This window comes from Scophthalmus maximus, chromosome 16 (genome assembly GCF_022379125.1).
Source record: "Scophthalmus maximus strain ysfricsl-2021 chromosome 16, ASM2237912v1, whole genome shotgun sequence".
NCBI lineage: Eukaryota > Metazoa > Chordata > Actinopteri > Pleuronectiformes > Scophthalmidae > Scophthalmus > Scophthalmus maximus.
This window is the reverse complement of record NC_061530.1, coordinates 14,410,022-14,431,936: the sequence shown is the minus strand read 5'-3', so window position 1 is coordinate 14,431,936 and position 21,915 is coordinate 14,410,022. Positions and strand designations below refer to the sequence as shown.

Here is a 21,915-nt window from a genome sequence, read left to right as displayed (position 1 = left end):
ATGTAACGCTGATGCATGTTAAAATACATTTTATACAACTATATACAGTATATAATAATATGAATATATATATAATGTATACAAATTAAATATATTATATAATATATAAAATTATTTAATACATGTTTTCTTAAAGGATATTTTAATTGATATATATGATCTTACATGGAATAATAGTTACTTTGTTACCCACACAATGTTTATCACCCTTCAATAAAATGTAAGTTTCAAGTACTTCATGTATGTCTCCTCACCTTCACAGGCTTCTTATTGGTTGGTATGCACAGCAAACAGCCGCTTTCTATAATTTTACAAACCTCCCCACATTATGTATATGGTTGTACAGTAAGTGGGGAGAAATGAGAAACTGGGTCTTTGATTTCAGCACTTTAATGATGGAAATTACTGAAGGAGACATGAAACAAGTTAAGTGGCTTTGCAGGGGCATATGAACATAAGAGCATTTTCTGCTGTAATGACCAGATCAATGACAACATATCTTACTGCATCTTACTGTGGCAATTTTCACTCAGTGAAATAGAGGCCCTTCTGACAAGAACATTACACTTAAATAGCACATTGTGTTTCAAACAAATCCATAGTTACGAGCAACTGTAAACATTTCTCCATGTGCATGTTGCTGCAACTGTACATGAAATATAAAAATACCTATCAACATTTACAAAATGAAATAAATTAATATAAACAAATACCTACAAATGTACGGGTCCTTTTTAAAAACAACTACAGATTAATGTCAAAGAATTACTATCTGGTAAAGCTCAAATGGTAAATGGCTCTCGTCATTTACAGTGTATGACAATTTAGAAAAGCACTATACAACTACCCGACAGTAAAAATTATAAGATTTGGGACATATCTACACAGAGAAAACTATAGTGATGCTAAAGATAATTGGCAAATGGAGTTATATTTAAGACACCTGGAAAAATAATTCATTCCATGGTTTTGGCTGAAAAAGACATTTCTTGAATGTATCTTTTCTAGATCTGACAAAGAAAAAACAGGCAACATAAACAATAAAAACAAAAGAGTTAATGTTGTTTATCTAACGATGAGCCATGGGTTTCTCTGTTAGCATTTAGCAACACTGTCAAAATGTAAGCATAATCTCAAGGAATGCAGGAGACTTTCATCACATCCGATACTCACCATGATGGAAAAACTGCTATACAGAAATAAAAAATGGTGTAAGGTAGCTCTTTACATATTGCTTTAACAGTGGTCCACAGAGTTATGTTTTGATGAATTAAAGTGAGACGTAATACAAAACTTTCAGTCAAGAATCAAGATCCAAACCTTGAAATTATTATTAATTGCATGGGAAATGGTTAACTGCTGGAAAGGATTAGGAACACTGCTGCCCGAAAACGTTTAGATACATCTTAATTCTATGTCCAAATACTATGTTTTCAAGTTGGGAGGTACCAAAGAGTGTGCTACATTAATGATAAAATGATATCCCTTTTGACCCAATCAATGAGACGTGCTGTATCCCCAGCGTTTAGTTTTCAAATCCAGCAGAAAGTGTTAACAGGGCTTTTAAACTTGGCAGGTTTTGTGGATTTAGTTTAATCCTCCCAAAATTGGTGGCAGGTTCAACACTAAGTCCCAGAATGTAAGAAGGTATGGCTCTGTGCATCCCATCAGGCTTTGGTGCCCACAGGATGTCTTTCAGTTGTCTTTCTTGATGAGGACATCACACACCACCTCAGTTGGCAACTTCACAAAGCAGGGAAAACACTATGGGTTAAGTAGTTTCTGTTAGTACCGCTGTCACTCCTGTTCTTTATCCAATCACTCTCCTCATCACGGCGGGTCTCGAGAAGGGCCAGCAGTACTCGTTCGGAACGGGTCCTCTGACATTGCACTCGAAGAAAGAGAACATTGGGAACCAAATGCGAGCTCGTCGACTCTGCTGGTAGGCCCGGGTGTTGGCTAGAGTGTGGTAGTACAGGAAGAGTCTGGTGGTGATGTAGAAGGCGATGAACACATCGATGGAGTAGTGTTCATGTGCAGCCAGGATGAAGAAGATGCCAAAAAGATTGAGGACCCAGGACAAGGTGTGAATGAAGTTCCAACTCCGTGGAGTGTCTGTATTAGAGAAGCAGAAAGAGTATTTTTTGAAATTGCATTACTTGTGTGAAAGTTTACATCTCTCCTTTTTAAATGTCAGTTGCAGTACCAAGAAAAAACACAGTGAGGCAACAAATTCACAAATATATTAAGATTTTCTTCCATCATGATTTAGTATTTCAACTCTGTTTTCACAGCTTTAAGTTCACAGTTCATTATTTCTCGTGATGTTCATGAATGAATATGAACAAAATCCTGGAACCACTGTGGCATTTTAAAGGTTAATGAAGCCTTCATACCACAGAAATCATACTGTATTTCATATTCAGTGTGTGCTAATTATTTAAAGCTTGTGCCATCGATAGATAGATATAGATAGATTGATAGATAAAGTTATTATTCATCATTATCAGTTATTTTGATTACATTTTACCTGAATATTATCGTAAAACATTCAAGGGGCTCTTAAAGTATAATATTAAGTGTTTCTGTTCCCAACCGAATAATAATTGCTGTCTAAGGTTTACAGATTAACTGTATTTTAAGCTACATTTACTCACATTCTGTGACAAAGAAATTGAGCATGGTGAGGACCACAGTGTGACCGCTGAACATGTAGTCACCACAGGTATGCACTCCGGTCAGGGTCATCCCAAAGCCGCTCCAGATGGCCACAGCTCGCTTTAGTTTGGCCCACATGTCGCCATATATCTAGTAGGGAGGGCAGAGGTGAAACTGTTACTGCTGCGATCTCTCAAAGAGACACCAATGTGTGTGTATTAAGACACGATAAATACAAAACCAGGTGCGTGTGTTACCTTTCCCGAGCACTGCAGGTGCTGTCCTGGCACTGACAGGGAAGTGACAAACATGGTGATGCAGCGCAGCATGAACACCGTCCCCATGAGGCTGCACATCCGCCGCAACAGGATGGATCTACAAACAGTGAGGAATAATTATCCCGAGTCTACCATGCTATTGATTTATGAGAAACATTTTAGGTGACCCACAGAACAATCCCTGCAGTGACAACATCGCGCTAATGTGAAAGACTGTGAGGAGCTTACCTGTGTTTGTGCAGCAGCAGAACAAGCAACCAGATGTTACAGAGGATCACTCCACATGCCTCAGCCATGGCAAAGGCCCATGGTATTCTGGGCACACTATTGAAAACAGCAAAAAGACTCAATTTACAGGTTTGTATCTAGCTTGTTTTCCTCAAATCGACAGACTCTTACAAGAAGCGAAGACATTTAATGAAAATCTCAGTACTGGTCATAGACAACGTTTCACACTACAAAGTAGGTCACTTTTAAAAAAAACTTTCAAAGATCTCTTTGAACCAAAGCTAGTCCACCAGGAATATGTCAGGACAATAATAGAACCATGCCACAAGGAAGTAGGGCAGTTATATTGTCCACCATCTGTTGCGATCTCCTGACAGTTGATAAGAATACATATTTCATCAGTAAAATAACGCTTGAGTGTCTTAAAAACAAATGTGAGCTATCACACACCCACCTGTCTAGGAAAATATCTGGCAGGGGAGGGTATGTGCGCATGTCGGGCACCCTCTCATGTACTATGACCATGACAAAGGATGTGAACCCAAACACAAACACCACATAGATGGAACTAAGCACTGTCTTCCAGTACTCTGGATCCAGACGCCTCGTCTGCTGCTTGTACTTTCCATTCGTGTACTGGTGATACTCCTCTCCAACCGGTGCCGTGTCAGTGCTGTCACAGTCTCTGCCCGGGTCCCCGTTACACAGCCACTCCAAACTGCCCCCGGAGCCGGTGGGCGAGTGGCCATCGAAGGGAAGACCGAGCTCCTCCAGCAAGTCAATGTTCTGTTTCTGAAGTTTGCGGATCGACACCATCAGGCGCTTGATGTCCCCCAGCACCTTGAGCTCCAGAGGCGGCGAGCGGAGGTCATATTCGCTGAGGGCGAGCAGACTGGTGCCGTCCAGTCGGTGTCTGTTGCACAGCAGGTCCACGTAGTCACAGAAGCCCTCTTCTTTCAGCCACTTGGCGACGTGTTTGGGTGTCCAGCGACGGACACTCAGCTGAGTCATTTCCTTCTCTCTCTAAAGGCTGGAGAAAAGAAGTTTTGTTCAGTTTAAGGGCATCTCAAACAACGATTCCAGCTCCTTGTGTACTTTCCTCTACGACAAACAAAGGACTCTTGAGGAGAACTAGTGATCTTCAGAGAAGCAATATGAAGGCCCACTTAATCTCTACTGAATCACCTTTATGAACTCCAAACACACCAAGACGAGACCCGAGCTTCCCAGACAGGCTGACCAGCCGCAACTTAGGCAAGTACATGAGGCAAACACTTGGCGAGAATTTGCTGAAAAAAACCACACCCCGAAAATGTAGGTGAAAGAGCAGACGCACTCACCAGGGTGAACAGTGACTTCTGTGCTAGTTACAGATAAGGACTTCTCCATCATCATCATCATCATCACAGTCTCAGTGCAGGATGACACCTTGAACGGCATGAATCTCATTCCCTTTCAGATCTAGTGCCAGAGGCGACAGCCCCTGCCTCTGTATCCTGTCCACAGGATCGCCGATGTATCCACACAGTGTCGGCATGTTAACGACATGATGGCACTGTGGCGTCTGTGGTTTACGGTACCGCTGTGACCCCCCCCCCCCCCAGCAATGACCCACATCAATGACAGCTAATCTACAAATGATTTCTTTCACTATCTGGTGGTAACAGCTAGCCCCTCTGGCAGCTTGCAGTGTGTGTGCAACCACGTGTGTGTGTGTGTGTGTGTGTGTGTGTGTGTGTGTGTGTGTATCCCCGGGGGAAGACAAAGAGCAAACGAGAGCATCCCCCTCCCAAACAAACCGTGCAGGCTAATTAAGCTAACAGCTAACAGCTAGCTAGCATCCACCATTTGTTAGCTTTATCGCTGCCTGCGCCACGGGCTCGCTCACTCACTCACTCACCCGGAACTGAGTCAAACATGGAAGACGATACGGGAATGTATTTATTCCGCTCGCTAGCTGAGCGGCATCTCACGAGAGCCTGCGGACGGGCCAGCCTTCGCTGCGGTGACACGGGGGCTTGTTGGGAATCATTTCGCGCTGGTTAGCATGACTGTTGACAACACCAGGCGGTAATGTGCAGTGTAGACGCGCACGTCAAATCAGCTACACGGGGCTTGACTGTGCCCGCAGACCGGGGCTCTACCTGGCCAACAGTGACACCTACTGGCGAACACGGGGAACGGCCGCGTCTTTAATTCCGCACTTCTTCGGCGGTGTTGAAAAGCTTCTGATTCTTTGAGCACTTAAAGGGATAGATCAGTGATTCTGAAGTGGGGTTGTATGAGTTACTCATGCATAGTTTATATGTTACCTTATGGAGATGGTGGTCATTTAGCGGAGTTTGGAGGAGAAGTGGAAGTAGCCTAAGTCAGATTCCCACTGTTGCGGACGTGACCACAGAAAAACGTCTTTTTCGCCACGTTTTTTAAATGCTTAACTATAAATAAAATATCCCTTCAATTGTATGCTAAAGGATGTATTTTTTCACTGCTTCAGTTTTCCGCCAGACAGACGTTTAAGTTTGCCCTTTTTTTTCAAGCATACTTCGGCCAGATATTTAGAAAAAGACGTTTTCGGTGGTCCCCACTGAAACAGTGGGACTCAGACTTTCGCTTCTTCCACTTCTCCTCCAAACTCCGTTAAATGACATCGCTGATCTCCATCACCATAAGGTAACATATAAACTATGCAATAGTAACTCATACAACCCCACTTCAAAATCACTGAACTAGGCCCAAAAATTAAAACTCGTGGTCTCACATGAACTCTAGTTGATACGGATGTATAAAGGTCGAGGTTGACCAACTTTTCGAATAAAGGTCACTGTATTAATTTTAGACAGGGAGCACCTGTCCTTGTCAGTACCAGCATGGTTGTAGTAAAGCCTCAACAGAGTTTGACAACAAGTCTGGACAGAGGAAATGATGCAAATGAAGAGTTTACAGAGGAGCAGTTTGTTCTTTTAGGCAACTGTAAATGTCGATGCAGTCAACAATGAATAATCCACAGGGTGCTTACGCCATTTTCCCCACCATTCCCTCTGTGAAAGATTTAACAGAGGTTTTGTATGGAGGAAAAAGGTTTGGTAATCATGTGGATGAAGTTTGGCCTAACCTCTTCATTGGCGACATGTAAGTTTAGCCCGCGCTCAGCTCTTGGCAGCATATAAAATAATCTGTTTATGATTATAATTAATCCTGTTTCCTTCGTGCATAGGTCAGTGGCCAACGATCGCTACAGTCTGTGGAAGCTGGGAATCACTCATGTCCTGAACGCAGCGCATGGGAGGATGTACTGTCAGGGGAGCCATGACTTCCATGGATCCACAGTGGATTATTATGGAGTGCCTGCAGATGACTCACCATCCTTTGACCTCTCTCCCTATTTCTTTCCCTCTGCTGATTATATCCAGAATGCACTTAACACGACTGGTGGTAAATATCCATCATGTTGCTGTGATGTGACTCGTTTTTTTAATGTTCAGGCCTCTCTATATCATAACATTTAACATTTGTGCTTTAGGCTCATTGTAATCTTATCCTTTCATACTCAGCTCGGGTTTTTGTCCACTGTGCAGTTGGAGTCAGCAGGTCTGCCTCCCTCGTCCTGGCCTACCTAATCATCCACCACCGCTACACCCTGCTGGAGGCCATCAATAAGGTCAAAGAGCGCAGGTGGATTTTCCCGAACAGAGGATTCCTCAAACAGCTCCATGCTTTGGATGTGAAACTACGCAAAAACATTGTGTAATAAATGAAATAGCAAAATTAGTTGACTTACCTATATTCTAACTTATTTAACTTAACTTAACCTTAAATTTGTATTTTCATCAAGACAAGTGAATGATTCAGTATCTGCCAGTGGAGGGAGATACTGTACTGTACTAGCTTGGTGGCATTGAATCAAATTTATTTTCCTTAAATCTGCTGCTGTGTATGATATGAATTATGCTGCCTCGCCACAAGGTACTGATCCTCATTTTAATGGATCAGTGTAATCAACCTTGGGCAGAATCAATTTTAAGACTGAATATGAGTCATGATGACCTTTGTATTGTGTTGAAGAAAAATTGCATCCAAGACATTGTGAGTCGAAATAACCCATGAGGTGTATGAATTTTAATACAGTTCAAGACTCTGTTCATGTTTCAAACGCCACTGTACATTCAGTATAAAACACACCGTTTCCACTTAAATGATAAATATTAAACATAATAAAAAATAATTTATTTGTTTCATTATATTTTGTATATTTGTGTTAGTCTACTACACACTTCATTAGTAAGCAGAATTTATATTGATTATTAATGTAATGTAACTATAAATCACCATATGAAGCATCCATATCTAGTTATTAGCAGTTTAAAACATGTCTAACGCCTGGTGCAAAATTATACATTTGAGCACATTGGCTTGCCAATATTTGCATTTAGCTCAAAGCTCTGGTGCGTCTCAGTACAGTCTCATAGAGTCGATGGCTGCAGACCTTTAGTCTTCTTTTCCTGAATTTTCCATGTGTGGTGTTGATTTCATGGTCATATTTATGAGGACGAACCCAATATTTTTCACTTTACTCACCAACCTGTCTCATAGTTCCGTTGCCTGATTGCAGCAGATTCTGGTCTCAGCTTGAACTTTTTTTTGCACAGCAGCAGGGGATCATACTGGATGAGCTTATCAGCTTCGTCCCCTGGTCAAAGGAATGAAGCGTTGCTTCCATCCACACTGGTTATGTCCAGTGTCGTTTTTTCAGGGCTCAAATGTCAATTTTGTGTCTCAGGATCCTTCTCTGAATTATAATTTTTTTTTCTTTTAAAATCTCAGTCTGTATTGGCTTAGCTGCGGTGGTGGTGACCATGAACAGCTCAAAAACAACTTCCTCTTATCTTTTATGCTTTTCAGAGTACAATACAATTCCAATTGCCGGGTGAATTTTCTTGAGCTCGTTGTCTCTTTTGAAAAAATGATGTGCTTGAGAAACACCTTCTAAAATACAAAGTACAATAAGCCTATTCAAACACAGGAATCACGGGTTGATTCATTAACCAGCAGATACGAATCATATTCTGCCAGTTAATATGTACATACCCAAGTGAGTTTTGGTCTCAACACACACACACACACACACACACACACACACACACACACTCGTCTGTAATCAATAAGCAGAAGCAGCACCTAAGACAATGAATCAATAACCGTCTCCAGGTCAAAATGACCGGGAGACCTTTATTGACTGATTTTGTACACAACAGTGCTGACATTTTACAATACATTATTGCGCCCACATGGTACATACACATTCATGACCCCAAATGAAGAAGAGTCATTATATTTCATGGCTTAAAAGAGAGGTTAATTAGGTTTTTCTGCAGTTTAAAAGCTGCAATGTGTGAAATTGACCTGCAACATAATATGAGGGTTAAAGAGTCATTTGCAGCAGTGTGAGTGCTGTTTCATGTCATGTGCTGCCAACGGCAAAGCTTAATTTTTTCCACCTCTTTCATTCAATTTGCTTGCACAAGATATTAATGCCAGAGCAGTAAACTGGTTGCACGAAGCTGTTACACTATTCCTGTTCCATGAATACTGACATATGGTGCACTCACAGTATAATCCAGTACAAGCAATGCACTTGAACATTTTCTCCATAATTACATCCAATTATCACGGCTTTATGGGATGATTCATCTCAGTTTGTGGCTTATTAAATTATAGTCCCACAGCGGTGTAAAAAGCAGAGTCCGGACTGCACTGTTTGTTGTTCTGCCCTCTGCACGTAACAGACTGCACGCTAGGTTAAGCACTAAATTAGGTAACTGTCCAGTGACAGCGGATAAACACCTGCTCGTGCGGATCATCCTGAGCCAGAGTATAGACGGTGAACTGCTCTAATACGACAAACATTTGGACCAGGATTTGATCCAAGAGGGGGGATTTGGACAGAAAATGTCAGCCCTGAAAGGCAAGAGAAAAGAATATCTATCTGTGAAGGATCTGCAGAAGGTGCTGGACTCATGCAAACTACATCTTAATCAAATTGACGAGGTCTGGCCAAACATATACATAGGGAATGTGTAAGTATGCATTTTATTTTAAATTGACACCAGGCACCTTTTGAGTTTGTCCCTGCAGTGAAATGTGTTACTTTTTAATGTTGAACCGTTTCCCAAGGTCATTAACTTTGACATTAAAACATTGTAATGTGACGCTAAGCCTTCACATAAGTCTTGAACCTCTTTCTGTCTCTCTGTCTTGCTAGGGCAGTAGCCCAAAACAAGGGTGCCTTGCTGAAATTAGGTATAACTCATGTATTAAACGCTGCTCACTCCAAGCGAGGCAGCATAGGGAACCAAAGCTTTTATGGCAACGACCTTGTGTATTGTGGCATTCCAGCAGATGACTCGACATACTTTGATCTGGATGTTTACTTTCAACCTGCAGCTGATTTTATCCATAAAGCTCTGAAGTCACCTGATGGTAAGACTCCACGAGGCTTCTTTTTCGCATGCATTATAATATTTCTGCACAGTGGGATTTAATTATTGAATTTACTATCTAGTTTTAGTAATTTACTGCAAAAAAATATTGCACCTTTTTATTCCTGCACACCACGTCTTTAATTTCACTCCGTAAATCCTTAAACCCGTCATGACGTCCCTTCAATGTCACCTGTCACCACAATGTAACAGCGTGTCATGGCATGTAAGTGTATTTTCAGCCAGCAGTAATAATAAGGGTCTTACCTTGGAGAATTTAAGTTTATAAAGTGACCATGGCACCTTTCACAGAACCTATCGAGCAGAGGACGAGGTGGGATTAAGGAGACAGTCGGGCCCCTTCTACAAAGGAACCTTAAATGAACAAAGGCGGTGAATTGTTGGTTCTATTTTTAGCTCAGAGCAGGAGAAAGGAAAGGCCACAGTGTGAGATGGGCAGTCATGTATGATATTAATAAGACCGAGGCCTCTCACTAATCCTTCCTTTACATGCCCCTTGACTTCGTCTTGTCTGTTCCGCAGGGAAAGTTCTGGTGCACTGCATCATGGGAATGAGCCGGTCGTCGACGTTGGTGTTGGCGTACCTCATGATCCACCGCCACCTCCCGCTCAAACAGGCCTTGCAGAAGTTGATCCAGAAGAGAGCCATCTACCCCAACAAGAATTTCCTGGCCTTGCTGTTGGACCTGGATCTGCAGATGAAAAGAAAAAAGAAAACGTGTCAGATTCTGTAATCAAGAGCTGACGTTTACACATTTCTAGCTACTCTGCGGCGCGGTTTCTGGGGACGGCGATGCCGGTCAGACCGCATCAGGCCAACAGTCGAGTCGGAAATATTTCTACAGCCAATGGACTGTCGTAAAAAATTTTTGTTCCACTAATGACTAAATGTCTGTCAGACTCAGATGTACTTTTCGATTAACTCGCATATCACATTAGAATGTTAAACATGAAGAAAAATACATACATCCACTCCACAGCATTTCATCTACTTATCCCTCAGTTTTTTATTAGCGTGTTATATATTGATATGCAACTCTTTTCATTTTTTGATACCATCAAACAATGTGAGCACATTTTGCAGATTAACATGCTTGTGTTAGAACTGACATGGTACATGTACAGTACATGATGCTAACAGTATGTAAACAGCTGTTAACACACGTGAAAGTGTGACTGTAGTCACACATTAATACGCGTTAACATTCAGTACAGTTGAGACTGACAAAGTCAGCTATTCAAAAAAAAACCTTACCGTCTAATCAAGAGTGCTACAGATATTGGAATTTTTGTGACTATGTCTTGAAATATGTTTCATTCATGTAAGATGACTTTTTGTTCAGCACTTCAGTTTTGTATCACAGCAGAATGGACCAAATGTCTAATGTTTTACAAAGTATCATATTTTATTAAACTCCGTAGATGACTCAGAAGAGATGAGAAATGTAAGACCAACCCGTCAGTGTTCACAGTGTGAATCTGCTTTGGTGTATTCGTCAAGCTCGTCGAGCCGATCGCTGCTGCACATCAAAAGGCCTCGTCCATGAAATTCTCTGCGGAAACATTAAGAATATCAGACACACAAATGTACATACATGCAACCACTGTATAGTTGAATTTGACAATAATGATTTCTACCTGCCATACATGACTACCGGTCAATCCCTCTAAATACACACACACAACCACACATTGGTATCGATATATAAATGAACAGCTTCCTCGGATAGTTATGACGGAGACACAGCTCCAATATGTGGGCTGCTTCAGTGGATATACACGAAAAAAAGATATGACACATTTATGGAGTTTACGTGATAAAAATAACACCTGTGTAATACTTTTTCATATACAATTTGTATGGTGTAGGCAAGACTAAACCACGTGCACATTGCACTGGTGTGTTGAAACCTAGTAAGGTCAACAAATCCACTTTCATGCACTTTCATTAATTTGATGGTGCACGTATACAGTAAAAGAGATGAGAAACTTCTGACCAGACCAAACATCCAGGTCTTGATTTAAACACATTTTGACTGTGGAGAAGAACATGTCAGATTTAAGCACACGTACAGCAGCACTGATCTTATTCTCTTGCTGTTGAAAAAGCGCCGTCCTATCCTGCCTCCTGCGCCGGCAGCTCGGGTAACCTTTAAGGAATGCAGAAGATGATGCCAGAATTATTTTGGGCCGAGATTCAGATGTTAAAATAGCAAAAAAGGTTGCAGGGTAGATTACCAAGTAGAACGCAGACAGTTGTGCTCGACCTACATGTAGCACTGCAGAGAGACCGTGAAAAGGCAACGTTTCCAGCCAAGGCAAGTTTCTACAAACAATGTGTTCTTACGAATTTGTTGCAGATAGAGGTCAACGTTGGAAAATAATTAGTAGTATGTACAGTACACATAATAAGTACAGTGTATGGATTTATTGTTCCTTTGTTTGCAAGGTAAACATGTTAATGAAGCACTTTCATGAACGAGTATGTTCTGTGATGATACTGAGGAGTCTGATGGAATAACTCTTTTTTTTCTTTTATTAATTAGCGCAGAAATCCAGGCGAACCACATCCAAAAGGCTAAACGGGGAAGTGTAATTCATAAAACCACCAAGAAAAGGCCCGGAGGAGTTTAAAAAAGACATTTTTATTTGCCCTCCACGTTAACCGTGGGCACTTTCCCATACATAGCATCTTTAATTACACAGAAGTAGAGCAGGAAGCACAGGTTAGCCTGAGGGGGGGAGGCTAAGACAGCAGCGCTGCACTTAAACATGTGCACCAGGGAAATCAGTTCTCTGCCCTGACTGTGGGAGGGAGGGAAGGGTTGTACTTATAGATCAATGAGGAGAAAGAAGCGCCTCCAGGTACTCTGGGCACATGTTGTACTTGTGCAAAGACACACTTTGCTCTGCCTTCCAGACTCACACACTCTGGTGCACGGAGCATATGCTGGATCAGATGCAGCCTCTTCCTGCACATGCTCCGAGTGGCACACACACATGCACGTGCAGAGATGGATAGAGCCACCGTGATGTTTGAGTGCACCTCCATATGCCGCCACAGCTTAACAAAAGGTCACGGAAACAGATTTTGTCTCAATGACTCATCCCTGTGGACACAACAATAAGTCGCCAAACCCTGAGTGCCACATTAAGTCTCCATGCACCGGCAGAATGCAAATGGGAGGATGAGCTGCCCATCGGTTTCTTTACCTTAACAATACATGCACAACACTTGTACATCCCCAGCCCGGAGCGGAATCACACCGCTGCCTAAATGGATGCTAATGTATACAGTATGCATAGTATAAATCTCTCCAAAGCCCAGTGTGTAAATTGTAAATGCACAGGTTAGACTTGCCTGCAGGAAATGAAAACTGATGTTCACGAGCCTTGAATGCCAATTTTCTGAATCTACGGAGGTAAATAAATCTGCCAAGTGCAACTGAACTGGAGCTCAGATAATGAGAGCGCCATCTGACAATAATGTGTTAGATGTCTTGTCAGCACTCTGTGTGGTCCAGATATAATTGAATAACCAATGCTGTCAAAATAGGCTCTGTGAGAACATAGATATGTGGTACTTCTGTTTGACAGATTGTAAAAAGAAGAGGTGAAGCGCCCAGACATGCCCAGAGGCCTCAGCTGCCTGGCGAGCCCTGGGGGGGCAGACGGCAGGTATGAGACCCCCCCGGCTTCAGAGCTCCAGAGGCTGATGTGGACAAAGAATGGCTCCAGCAACCATCTGGATGAGGTTCAGCCCCGGATCTACATTGGAGACATGTGAGCTTTGTCGGAACACAAACAAAAGCAACTAATAAATGATATTGATATATATATCTTTTTTTCAGAATGCAAGATTACATCAAACCCAGATTATTAACTGGATCTGAATCAAATTTGACAAACCAATGACTATATATTGGTACAAACTAACTGATCTCAACAACATAATTGATAATCCACCTCCTATCAATCCACATGTCAATACGTCAAAAACACTTATATCTGCACTGACATCTGCACCTTTTCCTCCGTAGGTATGCAGCCAAAGACAAGAGGACTCTCCAAGCTCGCCACATCACCCATGTGCTGAATGCTGCTGATGGGAAGTTCAACGTGAACACGGGGCAGAGCTTCTACAGAGACGCCAATATCACTTATCATGGAGTGGAAGCTTTCGACATGCCATCCTTTAACTTGAGCCCCTTCTTTTACCGAGCTGCCAGTTTCATCAAGAACGCTTTGAGCGCGCCCACAGGTGAGGAGCCCCTCACTGGGCTCGAGGTGTTTCTCATCATTTCCACACATTAACTTGGGGGGAGACATGTTTTGTTTTTTTCTTCCTTGCAAGAAACATTTGTCAGTCAATTCCCATTACAGCAGCCCCCAGTTGTATTAGTCATTAAAATGCAAATCAAACCCCAAACATAATATCAAGCTAATATCTTTCCCCCACGGTAATCTCCTCATAAAGCTCAGACCTTGGCCAGGAAAATTGGTTTTAAATGGATTGCCCTGGTAATTTGTAAGCAACCCTTTTATTGGACATGGAAATTACACAATTATGTTTGTGGCCTGTGTCTGCATGGCCTGTTATGCAAAGTGAAGTCAGTATCTGACATGACAGTAATAAGATGTGGCCCCCTCCTTCTCATGCTGGCTGATCGCGGGCTCCAGTGTGTGGCGGGGCCCGCAGTAATCCCCGGCAGAAATACACCGACGCCGAGACAGTTCAATTACGCGCTCCTCTGCGCCCTAATCCTCAGGCCCCCGATAAGGAACCAGGGATTACCGTGTGTAGGAACATTGGTCGCAACATTGTTGAAAACTTTTAGTCAGGAGTTAGAAGTACTCTTCTCTGCGATGTGCATGGGTTTTTTTTGAATCCACAGAGGGGGCAACAAAATTAGACAGTTAGAATAAAGTACACCACAATAATCCAGTCGTTGCATGCTTATAAACACAGACAGAGGTGGTGGCTGAGCTCTGGAGTGATCCACAGTTGAGATGACGTTGGGTTTCCCCTTTCCACTGACTGGGTAGGTAAAGTGCTCGTCCACTGCGCGATGGGTCTGAGCCGCTCGTCCACCTTGGTCCTGGCCTATCTGATGATCCACGACAACATGACGCTGGCGGTCGCAATCGCAGCTGTCAGTGCCAACAGAAACATCTCACCCAACGCCGGTTTCCTGGAGCAGCTCAGGGAGCTGGACAAACAGCTGCGCTGCCAAGGACCATCGAGGAGCTGGAACACAAACGGGGGGCACTTGAGATAAGAATCATTCCACAACAGTGGACTATCATGTTTCCCCCTGTCAGCATTAGGGTTTGGAGTTGCTATAAACTGGAAGAAATGTGAGGAGGTGTTTTAATTGACTTTTATTTGTAAGATAAACAGAATTTTTTTGAGAAAAAGTACCCTATACTACCCCTATTTCATTGTCATACAGAAAAAAACATTAAAAGATCAACCAATTGGGAATTCATCCTAATAACAAGTTCAAGTTAAGGAACAAATGATTAAAGATGATGGGATGACATATTACTTTTTTTCATTACAATGAACCAATGAACAAAACCAGTGTAAAGGCAGGACGGCTACTAAATGGGCCTCAAGGTTTTGTTGTTTTGTCAACTGTTCTTGTCGAGTTCACGAATGAACTATGATCCAGTGTAGAGGAGAAATCCTCAAAGATTCCCAGAGGACTTTCCGACCACTGGTAGAGATGGAAGGGGAAAGAAGAACTGGTTTAAAGCAAAATCCAGACACCTGTTTACAAGGGGCTTGTGAAAGGGTTCATGTGTTTTTTGGAAGTCCAACAGAAACAGCATGAATCAACTACTGAGTTACTACTACAGAAACTAATGGGAAGTCAAAAATGTACTGCCATTCTCTGTCTGCTCAAGAAGAACCAAAGAATTAAAATCAAACGAATCTGCACCAAACTGAAAAACAACATCATATTGTGTTGAATCAAATTGTGTTGAGTTGTATCGCGTCTGCATCGACACGGGCATCGCAGCGGCCCCGGAGACGAGGTTTTCATGAGCAGGTCCAGTTTTGTTCGATGCCCACGAGGACACACGAGACACATTCCTGCCACCCCTCCACTGACTCACTGTTGGTGGCAGCAGGGAGCAAAGAAGTGTCGTGATGCGCCAAAACAAGGCAAAGTTAGCAGACTGCCAACTTTATGAATCAGGGAACACATGAAGACGTATGTGACACCTCTAACGATATAACACGGAAACACTGACTGTAAATGTTTGTCGGTTTACAAGAAAACTCCACGGGGAACTGGTGAGGTGCTGGGAAACAAAAGGAGGACATGTGCATCTATAATTATATTGCCATAATCAAAAGCGAGTTGACATTTTATTTCACCAATCTTAACTTAATAACCTACACCAGTTTAATCAAGTGTAAGGTAACACTCTAATCGATGTCTCTATGTTTGCTTTGTTACAATATGTCTGTAAAATGACTTCATTGTTGGCATAGTGTCCTTGTAGATGATTTATTGTTTGGAATTAAAAGCTAATATAACCTTGAAATTCCCTGCATCAAGTACAAATTGATGTGGTTTGAACTGACTCAGTGTGGAGGCCTGATACCAAAAATATGTCCCACCATGTTCTGAATCACTTGCACGATTAAAAGTGTGAGCGCTGCCGTGGTTCTGCAGTTAAAGTTGTCACAACACAAGCTGCCTGGCTTCTGTCACAGTCATCGGAGGAATAAATAGTCCACATTGCTCCCTGCCCAGACTCTGGCATCTTCAGCTGTCTCATTCCAGCGGGGCTCCGCCACTGAACAACACTGATATCCAGTTCAGATGGAAAACAGGGCAAAGCTGAGGCCACAAGGCTCGTGTTTACCGTGGTTCCTCTCCAAATGACCAGGGGAGGAACTGGAAAAAAAGAAAAAAGAACAAACTAGCAGGAGCAGGACGGCCGCAACAACTTCTCAAATTCTCCGTCCAAGAACATCAAGTAATTGGGAACGTTATGGTGTTGAGATGAGAGTGTTGAGCTGCATGTGACTAGTGATGATTGCAATGACAGGCCCCGCGTGAAGGATGCGGCAATGAGCACAGAGGCGGAGCAAGAGCATCAGACACCACCCACCTGCGATCTGCTCAGCCTTCTGCTGGCAAACAGACGCCCCACAGGAGCTGTCAACGAGGTTTGGCCCAACCTCGACATCGGAGACGCGTAGGTGACATTCTCACTTCGGGGCCCCGCGGCAATATGGTGATCTGATTTGCGAAACTGTCGCTGCAAACAGGGCCTCTATTTAGGCCGACTGCTGGGACAAATTTAAAATCTGTACATTTGAGTCACAAGTGATGCACTTGCGAACATACGCTCTACGGAGCTGCTCCCCGGCAACGGAAAGAAACCCCACGACAAACCACATGTCTTTGTGTCGTTTACAGGGCTACGGCTCAGGATGAAGCCCCGTTAGTGAGTCTGGGGGTAACACACGTGGTGAACGCTGCACACGGCCCGCGGCACATTGACACGGGGTCACGTTTCTACAAAGACACCAACGTGCTGTACCACGGAGTCGAAGCACCAGACTGTAAAGATTTTGACTTGTGCCCATTCTTCACCGAGACGGCGGATTTCATTCATGGTGCTCTGAGTCACAAAGGTAGGAGGCGGGGGGGGGGGGGGGGGGGGGGGGGGACGACACAACAGGCGATGAGCATCATGTAATTTGATTTGACAACATGCATCATCGAGCTGCAAAAATCTGCCTGTAGTGTTGAATAAACCTGAGAAATGACGGCCCAAGTATATGCACATTTTTATTTATAGGTTGCATTTACAGTATGAAGAAATGCCAGAGGGAGCGAGCAAATGTCACCCATCACAGCTAGACTCTGAGCTGCTGCTTGAAAATCAGGCTCAGGTTTATTCTTTTAGCGAATGTCCTTGTTCAGGAAGTCTAAAACAAGCTCCTGAACTAAACCGAAGCAAAATATTGTTTACTTTACTTGGAAACACGCAAATGAATTACGTTCCTTCCGATTAAAATGGTGTCAACTTGTTAAATTTAAGTGGAGCAAACCTACTTCAGTCGTTTGACGTTGTGTCTTGTCGTCGCAGGTAAGGTGCTCGTCCACTGTGCACGAGGAATCAGCCGCTCGGCGACTCTCGTGTTGGCCTTCCCCATGATCAGAGAGAGACTCCCCCTCGTCGAGGCGGTTGAGGCTGTTCGCAAGAACAGAAACATTCTTCCGAACGTTGGATTTCTGAACCAGCTCCGTCAACTGGACTCATCCTTGGCCGTGCAGAGGAGATCAACCTAATATGCAGAAGTGGGGATAAGAGCCATGGGACAGACTTTCTCTGGATGTTAAAGGACCCGACAGGGGTTCTCCAATCCGTTCGATTTTTGTATGGTTCTCCATTTATTTCTGCATGTATTCAAAGTCAGTTAGCATCGTGAATTCACACTACATAACACACAGTGGGGTCCATTTACATGAGTGGAAAGTGATGCCAGGCACTTCAAAGATTTGGTTCTTGACTTGGATCTTTGACTGACCTGAGATGTCTTGACTTGTTACGACAGAGTTCGTCCACAGACTCAACTACGACTCGTCTTTGATTATTTGAGACTTGATTTCTCGAGACCAGAGTGGAATTTGAGATTCGACTTGAACGACTCGTGTCTTGACTTAGACTAGCATTGAATGATTTGTGGCGTGTCCTGAATATTTTGGGTATTGACTTGAACTAGTTAGTACTTGTATCAAACTGTCTCCAATGACTTGGTACAGAAACGCTTTAAAGAGAGCCCTGCTTCAAATTCATCTTCTATTGGGATTATGTGCAATATACGGTAACAGTCAAAAATGCGCAAAAATTGATAAATAATACTTAGCTAAGGAGCTGAAACACCTTTAAAAAAACACCAGAATGGTCCTTTAAGCTTATTTCTACCACATGGCACAATCAATCTTACGGAGCCCATTAAAACAAATGTAGCACAACTGCCAAAACCCCCGCTGCACTCGAGACGACACAAAGACAGTGTTTGCCTAAAAATAAACAATGCTCCACTTATTTATTCACAATTCTCAAAATACTGCGTCTGAACCGCTGCAATCCAGCGTCACACAGTTTAAAACTGTGATGTCTAAAGAGGCTTGATACAAGATGACAAAAATATGCCAGCGTGGTTCTGAGCGTGTGTACAGATTCAGGTCAGACTTTGAAAGGAGATGAAACGCCGGAGCCATCTTAATAAGAGATGCTCTCGAGAGCACAGTGGGAGACAGAGAGTGAGAGAGATGCCGTCAAAATAAAAGGAATTGGATATCACAGGTTTAATGATTTCACTGTCAGAATGAATGATGGCAGAGTATGAAGATATGAGGGAAAAATAAAGGAGTCTGATGGTGCGAAAAACTCTGTCTGACATGTTAGCAGCTTCATCCCGCCATTCTGCAATACAGCCATCATCACACTCTCACTTTGGGGGCTCGCATCTAGATCACTGAATGGACCATGCATATCATATAACGGGGGGAATCAAAGACATGTGCCAGCCTGTGAAAGAAGCTCATCTGTCTAACCGCCTGACACCGTTTCGGTTCGCTTTTGGCCCCCGAGAGGCTCCAGGAGGCGCAGAACATCCTCAGCGGGTGTTGCGAGGCGGCGCTCACACGGGCCTGCAGATGTGCAGAAAGGGCTGAGAGAGGCTGAGACCGTTGCCGGGAGTTGCTCGTACGGCTGAGCAAGCGCTCAGAGTGGCCCTGTTCACTCCAGTGAATATGGGTATCCTTTGGCAAACGCAAAGTTTGGACAAGCACAGCTCCCTGCCAGCAGCAGAGATTAAAGCTGTGTGTTTAGAAGTGGATGGCAGGGACTGGCTGGGTGGAAGTTTCCCCCACAGGCAGGGAACGTGGCAACTAAGGTCAGGGGCCTGCCACATCACAGCCCTAAAAATATCCTCCGCATTTGATGCCCGTCACCGAGCGGTTACACAATCGCTGCCCAGACTCGGAGCCTGCTAGAATTAAACCTTCACCGTGTTCTGCCTTTAAGGACAAGCTGCCAGAATGATGAAAACACAACTCTCAAGAAGGAAAACAGACTTCACTCTCTCGGTGAGTGGTGTTGAATATGTACGTGGGGGGAAAAGCAACAACCCCCAAAGTGTAATTTTTCACGATCGTAGAGGTAGAGGAGTGGACGGTGTTTCTTTTTCCCTCCTTAAGCTAATAAATCTTGTGTGAAAAGGAGCCGCGGTGAGGAAATGGCTTCTCACAAGTCGAAGACTGGCACCAAGATAAACGTTACAAAGGCAGAATCCAGTCCAGTGGAGGAGTACGTCACGCCTGGGGGCTACGAGCTGGACAAAGTCCTCAACCGTGGGAGTGTGGCTTACACTCATGTCAACGAGGTCTGGCCTAATGTGTACATCGGGGACGAGTGAGTAAGAAAAGTATGACATTTTTGAACCGAATAAAAAAAACAATAGAGGATTAAGATAATATTCACGCCGTCTTTTTTTCCCTCTTTTTCTCCAGGCAGACCGCAAAGGACAAGTACAATCTGAAAAGGCTGGGGATTACGCACATCTTGAACGCAGCAGAGGGGACGTGGAACAACGTGGACACCGGAGCCGGTTACTACGGCGACATGGACGTCGTCTACTACGGCGTGGAGGCAGAGGACGTCGCGACCTTTGACCTCAGCCAGCATTTCTCCTCGGCTGCCCGGTTCATCGAAGAAACGCTGAGCAACCCTCAGAGTGAGACTGCACGCAGCCAAAGGGGGATTTCATCCAAATGATATTATCGACTTTGTGGTATCTGTCCTCGATAGTTCTGGTTTTTAACCACAGACTGTATATAAGAATGAGCGTAGTCAACGGATTCCAGAAAGTGGTCTAGTTTTGTTGTTTGTGCCTATGTTTTTTTTTTATTTTACCATATTGGCCTCTTCCTTTCTAAGTAGGCATAAAAAGGGGATTATGGTTTGTGAAGCTCCAGGCGATGATAAACTAAATCAATTCATCTTTTACTGGAACAAATGTCCCTGGATTCTCTGCAGACAGTTTTCACAGGCACAGTTGAGTGCTGTTGTTTTCACGGGGAATGGGGGCGGAAGGTCTGCGGATTATCTGAGACTTTGTTTCTCTGGAGACCACAAATTAAATTTGGCTGCAGAAAGATGGACCTCAAAAACCCCCAAGAAAATGAAAACAGAACTTTCTGCATGGCTGAAATCCATTAATAAGAAAGGGAAGGAAAAAAAAACCCCACATTTGTATTATGGGTGACACAACCTTGAAACTGACAAAACAACCCTTTCCTGCAGATAAACTGCTGGTGCACTGCGTGATGGGAAGGAGTCGGTCCGCCACCCTCTTCCTCGCGTACCTCATGATCTGTGAGAGCATGACGGTGGTCGACGCCATCGAGCACGTGAAGAGGCGCAGGCGGATCATCCCCAACTGGGGCTTCCTGAAGCAGCTGAGGGAGCTGGACATGCAGCTCCTGCAGCAGAGAGACTCCACAGAGCCCAGATGATTTTCAGACCAGAGTTGAAAGAGATTACAGCTCATATTCATTCAAGTTCAGTCACAAGTTATTAGAAACAAGTCCTAGTCGAGTTTTAGGTCTATCACAGTAACTCTCACAGTAACTCTCCTACTCTCTATTTGTGAAAAAGCCCAAGTCGGATCTGGAAGTGAGTTCAAACCGAGCCCCAGTGAAGACCTTTAAGAGTTCAAATTGGGTCACAAGTAATTTTAAGACAACTTAAAGTCTCGTCACTGGGGATACGAGACCAAGACCAAAAGTTAAGTCTTAAGTTTGCCAGTGAAACTCTTATAAAGACTCAAGTTCTTCCAGAGATCAGGTTCGAGTCGTGTGAAGCCAAACTGAGCAAATGGCAAATCAGCATGAAAGTGTATCAGGTCTTTGAATGCTGAATGATATGAATATATATGAATATTCCATTTTTTTCTCCATAATAACATAAAGTTGCTGCTGTCTGATTTTTATTTTGACTTTACTGCGGCTTAACTGTTTATGCTTTGACGTTTCATGTCAAGTTTATAGAGGTTGAAATTTGAAGTCTCGGAGCAGTGGAGTCCAAGTTTCCTTTTTTGTTTTTAAAATTCTAAATTACTTTCCTGCAGAGAAAACAGCTGTCTGTTAATTCCCCGCTCTCACTGTTTGACACGCCTCAGGGCGGTTTCAAATTAAAAGGAGAACAATCAA

The 21,915-nt window shown here is 43.4% G+C and overlaps 6 protein-coding genes across 10 annotated transcripts; 5 read left to right on the top strand and 1 right to left on the bottom strand.

The window, feature by feature from the left end:
• Window positions 1–374: 374 nt before the first annotated feature.
• Window positions 375–5,248, bottom strand: LOC118287084 (sphingomyelin synthase-related protein 1). Of its 3 annotated transcripts, none has more exons than XM_035611872.2 (6): window positions 5,065–5,248; window positions 3,619–4,194; window positions 3,165–3,260; window positions 2,916–3,033; window positions 2,658–2,808; window positions 375–2,115 (listed from the first exon to the last, which is right to left on the bottom strand). In XM_035611872.2, exons 2-6 carry the CDS (start codon window positions 4,173–4,175, stop codon window positions 1,811–1,813), a joined length of 1,227 nt encoding a protein of 408 aa, XP_035467765.1. In that variant the 5' UTR covers window positions 4,176–4,194; window positions 5,065–5,248; the 3' UTR covers window positions 375–1,810. The 3 variants fall into 3 exon arrangements, with proteins under 3 accessions (XP_035467765.1, XP_035467766.1, XP_035467767.1); XM_035611873.2 differs by lacking the exon at window positions 5,065–5,248 and adding an exon at window positions 4,505–5,049; XM_035611874.2 differs by lacking the exon at window positions 5,065–5,248 and adding an exon at window positions 4,350–4,476.
• A 275-nt stretch (window positions 5,249–5,523) lies between these two features.
• Window positions 5,524–7,481, top strand: LOC118287090 (dual specificity protein phosphatase 13-like). 2 transcript variants are annotated; one of them, XM_035611885.2, is made up of 3 exons: window positions 5,524–6,296; window positions 6,382–6,599; window positions 6,743–7,481. In XM_035611885.2, the coding sequence occupies exons 1-3, from the start codon at window positions 6,142–6,144 to the stop codon at window positions 6,913–6,915; spliced, it is 546 nt and encodes a 181-aa protein (XP_035467778.2). In that variant the 5' UTR covers window positions 5,524–6,141; the 3' UTR covers window positions 6,916–7,481. The 2 variants fall into 2 exon arrangements, with proteins under 2 accessions (XP_035467778.2, XP_035467777.2); XM_035611884.2 differs by having other exon boundaries at window positions 6,719–7,479.
• A 1,465-nt stretch (window positions 7,482–8,946) lies between these two features.
• Window positions 8,947–11,113, top strand: LOC118287091 (dual specificity protein phosphatase 13-like). Its single transcript, XM_035611887.1, has 3 exons — window positions 8,947–9,241; window positions 9,427–9,644; window positions 10,187–11,113. The coding sequence occupies exons 1-3, from the start codon at window positions 9,114–9,116 to the stop codon at window positions 10,396–10,398; spliced, it is 558 nt and encodes a 185-aa protein (XP_035467780.1). The 5' UTR covers window positions 8,947–9,113; the 3' UTR covers window positions 10,399–11,113.
• Window positions 9,112–16,058, top strand: LOC118287089 (dual specificity phosphatase 29-like). 2 transcript variants are annotated; one of them, XM_035611882.2, is made up of 4 exons: window positions 9,112–9,241; window positions 13,262–13,447; window positions 13,705–13,925; window positions 14,711–16,058. In XM_035611882.2, the coding sequence occupies exons 2-4, from the start codon at window positions 13,293–13,295 to the stop codon at window positions 14,941–14,943; spliced, it is 609 nt and encodes a 202-aa protein (XP_035467775.1). In that variant the 5' UTR covers window positions 9,112–9,241; window positions 13,262–13,292; the 3' UTR covers window positions 14,944–16,058. The 2 variants fall into 2 exon arrangements, with proteins under 2 accessions (XP_035467775.1, XP_035467774.1); XM_035611881.2 differs by lacking the exon at window positions 9,112–9,241 and adding an exon at window positions 11,257–11,982 and having other exon boundaries at window positions 14,711–16,056.
• Window positions 16,059–16,343: 285 nt separating this feature from the next.
• Window positions 16,344–18,492, top strand: LOC118287093 (dual specificity phosphatase 29-like). Its single transcript, XM_035611888.2, has 3 exons — window positions 16,344–16,882; window positions 17,107–17,324; window positions 17,783–18,492. The coding sequence occupies exons 1-3, from the start codon at window positions 16,755–16,757 to the stop codon at window positions 17,983–17,985; spliced, it is 549 nt and encodes a 182-aa protein (XP_035467781.2). The 5' UTR covers window positions 16,344–16,754; the 3' UTR covers window positions 17,986–18,492.
• Window positions 18,493–18,620: 128 nt separating this feature from the next.
• LOC118287088 (dual specificity phosphatase 29-like) lies at window positions 18,621–21,915 on the top strand. Its single transcript, XM_035611880.2, has 4 exons — window positions 18,621–19,791; window positions 19,925–20,116; window positions 20,215–20,438; window positions 21,008–21,915. The coding sequence occupies exons 2-4, from the start codon at window positions 19,941–19,943 to the stop codon at window positions 21,217–21,219; spliced, it is 612 nt and encodes a 203-aa protein (XP_035467773.1). The 5' UTR covers window positions 18,621–19,791; window positions 19,925–19,940; the 3' UTR covers window positions 21,220–21,915.

Coding starts and splice junctions, on each gene's coding strand:
- LOC118287088 (XM_035611880.2), top strand. CDS start 19,941: ATGGCTTCTCACAAGTCGAAGACTGGCACCAAGATAAACGTTACAAAG. Junction 20,117..20,214: donor AATGTGTACATCGGGGACGA/GTGAGTAAGAAA, acceptor CTTTTTCTCCAG/GCAGACCGCAAAGGACAAGT. Junction 20,439..21,007: donor AACGCTGAGCAACCCTCAGA/GTGAGACTGCAC, acceptor CCTTTCCTGCAG/ATAAACTGCTGGTGCACTGC.
- LOC118287091 (XM_035611887.1), top strand. CDS start 9,114: ATGTCAGCCCTGAAAGGCAAGAGAAAAGAATATCTATCTGTGAAGGAT. Junction 9,242..9,426: donor AACATATACATAGGGAATGT/GTAAGTATGCAT, acceptor CTGTCTTGCTAG/GGCAGTAGCCCAAAACAAGG. Junction 9,645..10,186: donor AGCTCTGAAGTCACCTGATG/GTAAGACTCCAC, acceptor TCTGTTCCGCAG/GGAAAGTTCTGGTGCACTGC.
- LOC118287084 (XM_035611872.2), bottom strand. CDS start 4,175: ATGACTCAGCTGAGTGTCCGTCGCTGGACACCCAAACACGTCGCCAAG. Junction 3,034..3,164: donor CTGCTGCTGCACAAACACAG/GTAAGCTCCTCA, acceptor CACTGTTTGTAG/ATCCATCCTGTTGCGGCGGA. Junction 2,809..2,915: donor ACCTGCAGTGCTCGGGAAAG/GTAACACACGCA, acceptor CCTCCCTACTAG/ATATATGGCGACATGTGGGC.
- LOC118287090 (XM_035611884.2), top strand. CDS start 6,142: ATGTCGATGCAGTCAACAATGAATAATCCACAGGGTGCTTACGCCATT. Junction 6,297..6,381: donor AACCTCTTCATTGGCGACAT/GTAAGTTTAGCC, acceptor CTTCGTGCATAG/GTCAGTGGCCAACGATCGCT. Junction 6,600..6,718: donor TGCACTTAACACGACTGGTG/GTAAATATCCAT, acceptor TTTCATACTCAG/CTCGGGTTTTTGTCCACTGT.
- LOC118287093 (XM_035611888.2), top strand. CDS start 16,755: ATGAGCACAGAGGCGGAGCAAGAGCATCAGACACCACCCACCTGCGAT. Junction 16,883..17,106: donor AACCTCGACATCGGAGACGC/GTAGGTGACATT, acceptor TGTCGTTTACAG/GGCTACGGCTCAGGATGAAG. Junction 17,325..17,782: donor TGGTGCTCTGAGTCACAAAG/GTAGGAGGCGGG, acceptor TTGTCGTCGCAG/GTAAGGTGCTCGTCCACTGT.
- LOC118287089 (XM_035611882.2), top strand. CDS start 13,293: ATGCCCAGAGGCCTCAGCTGCCTGGCGAGCCCTGGGGGGGCAGACGGC. Junction 13,448..13,704: donor CGGATCTACATTGGAGACAT/GTGAGCTTTGTC, acceptor TTTCCTCCGTAG/GTATGCAGCCAAAGACAAGA. Junction 13,926..14,710: donor CGCTTTGAGCGCGCCCACAG/GTGAGGAGCCCC, acceptor CTGACTGGGTAG/GTAAAGTGCTCGTCCACTGC.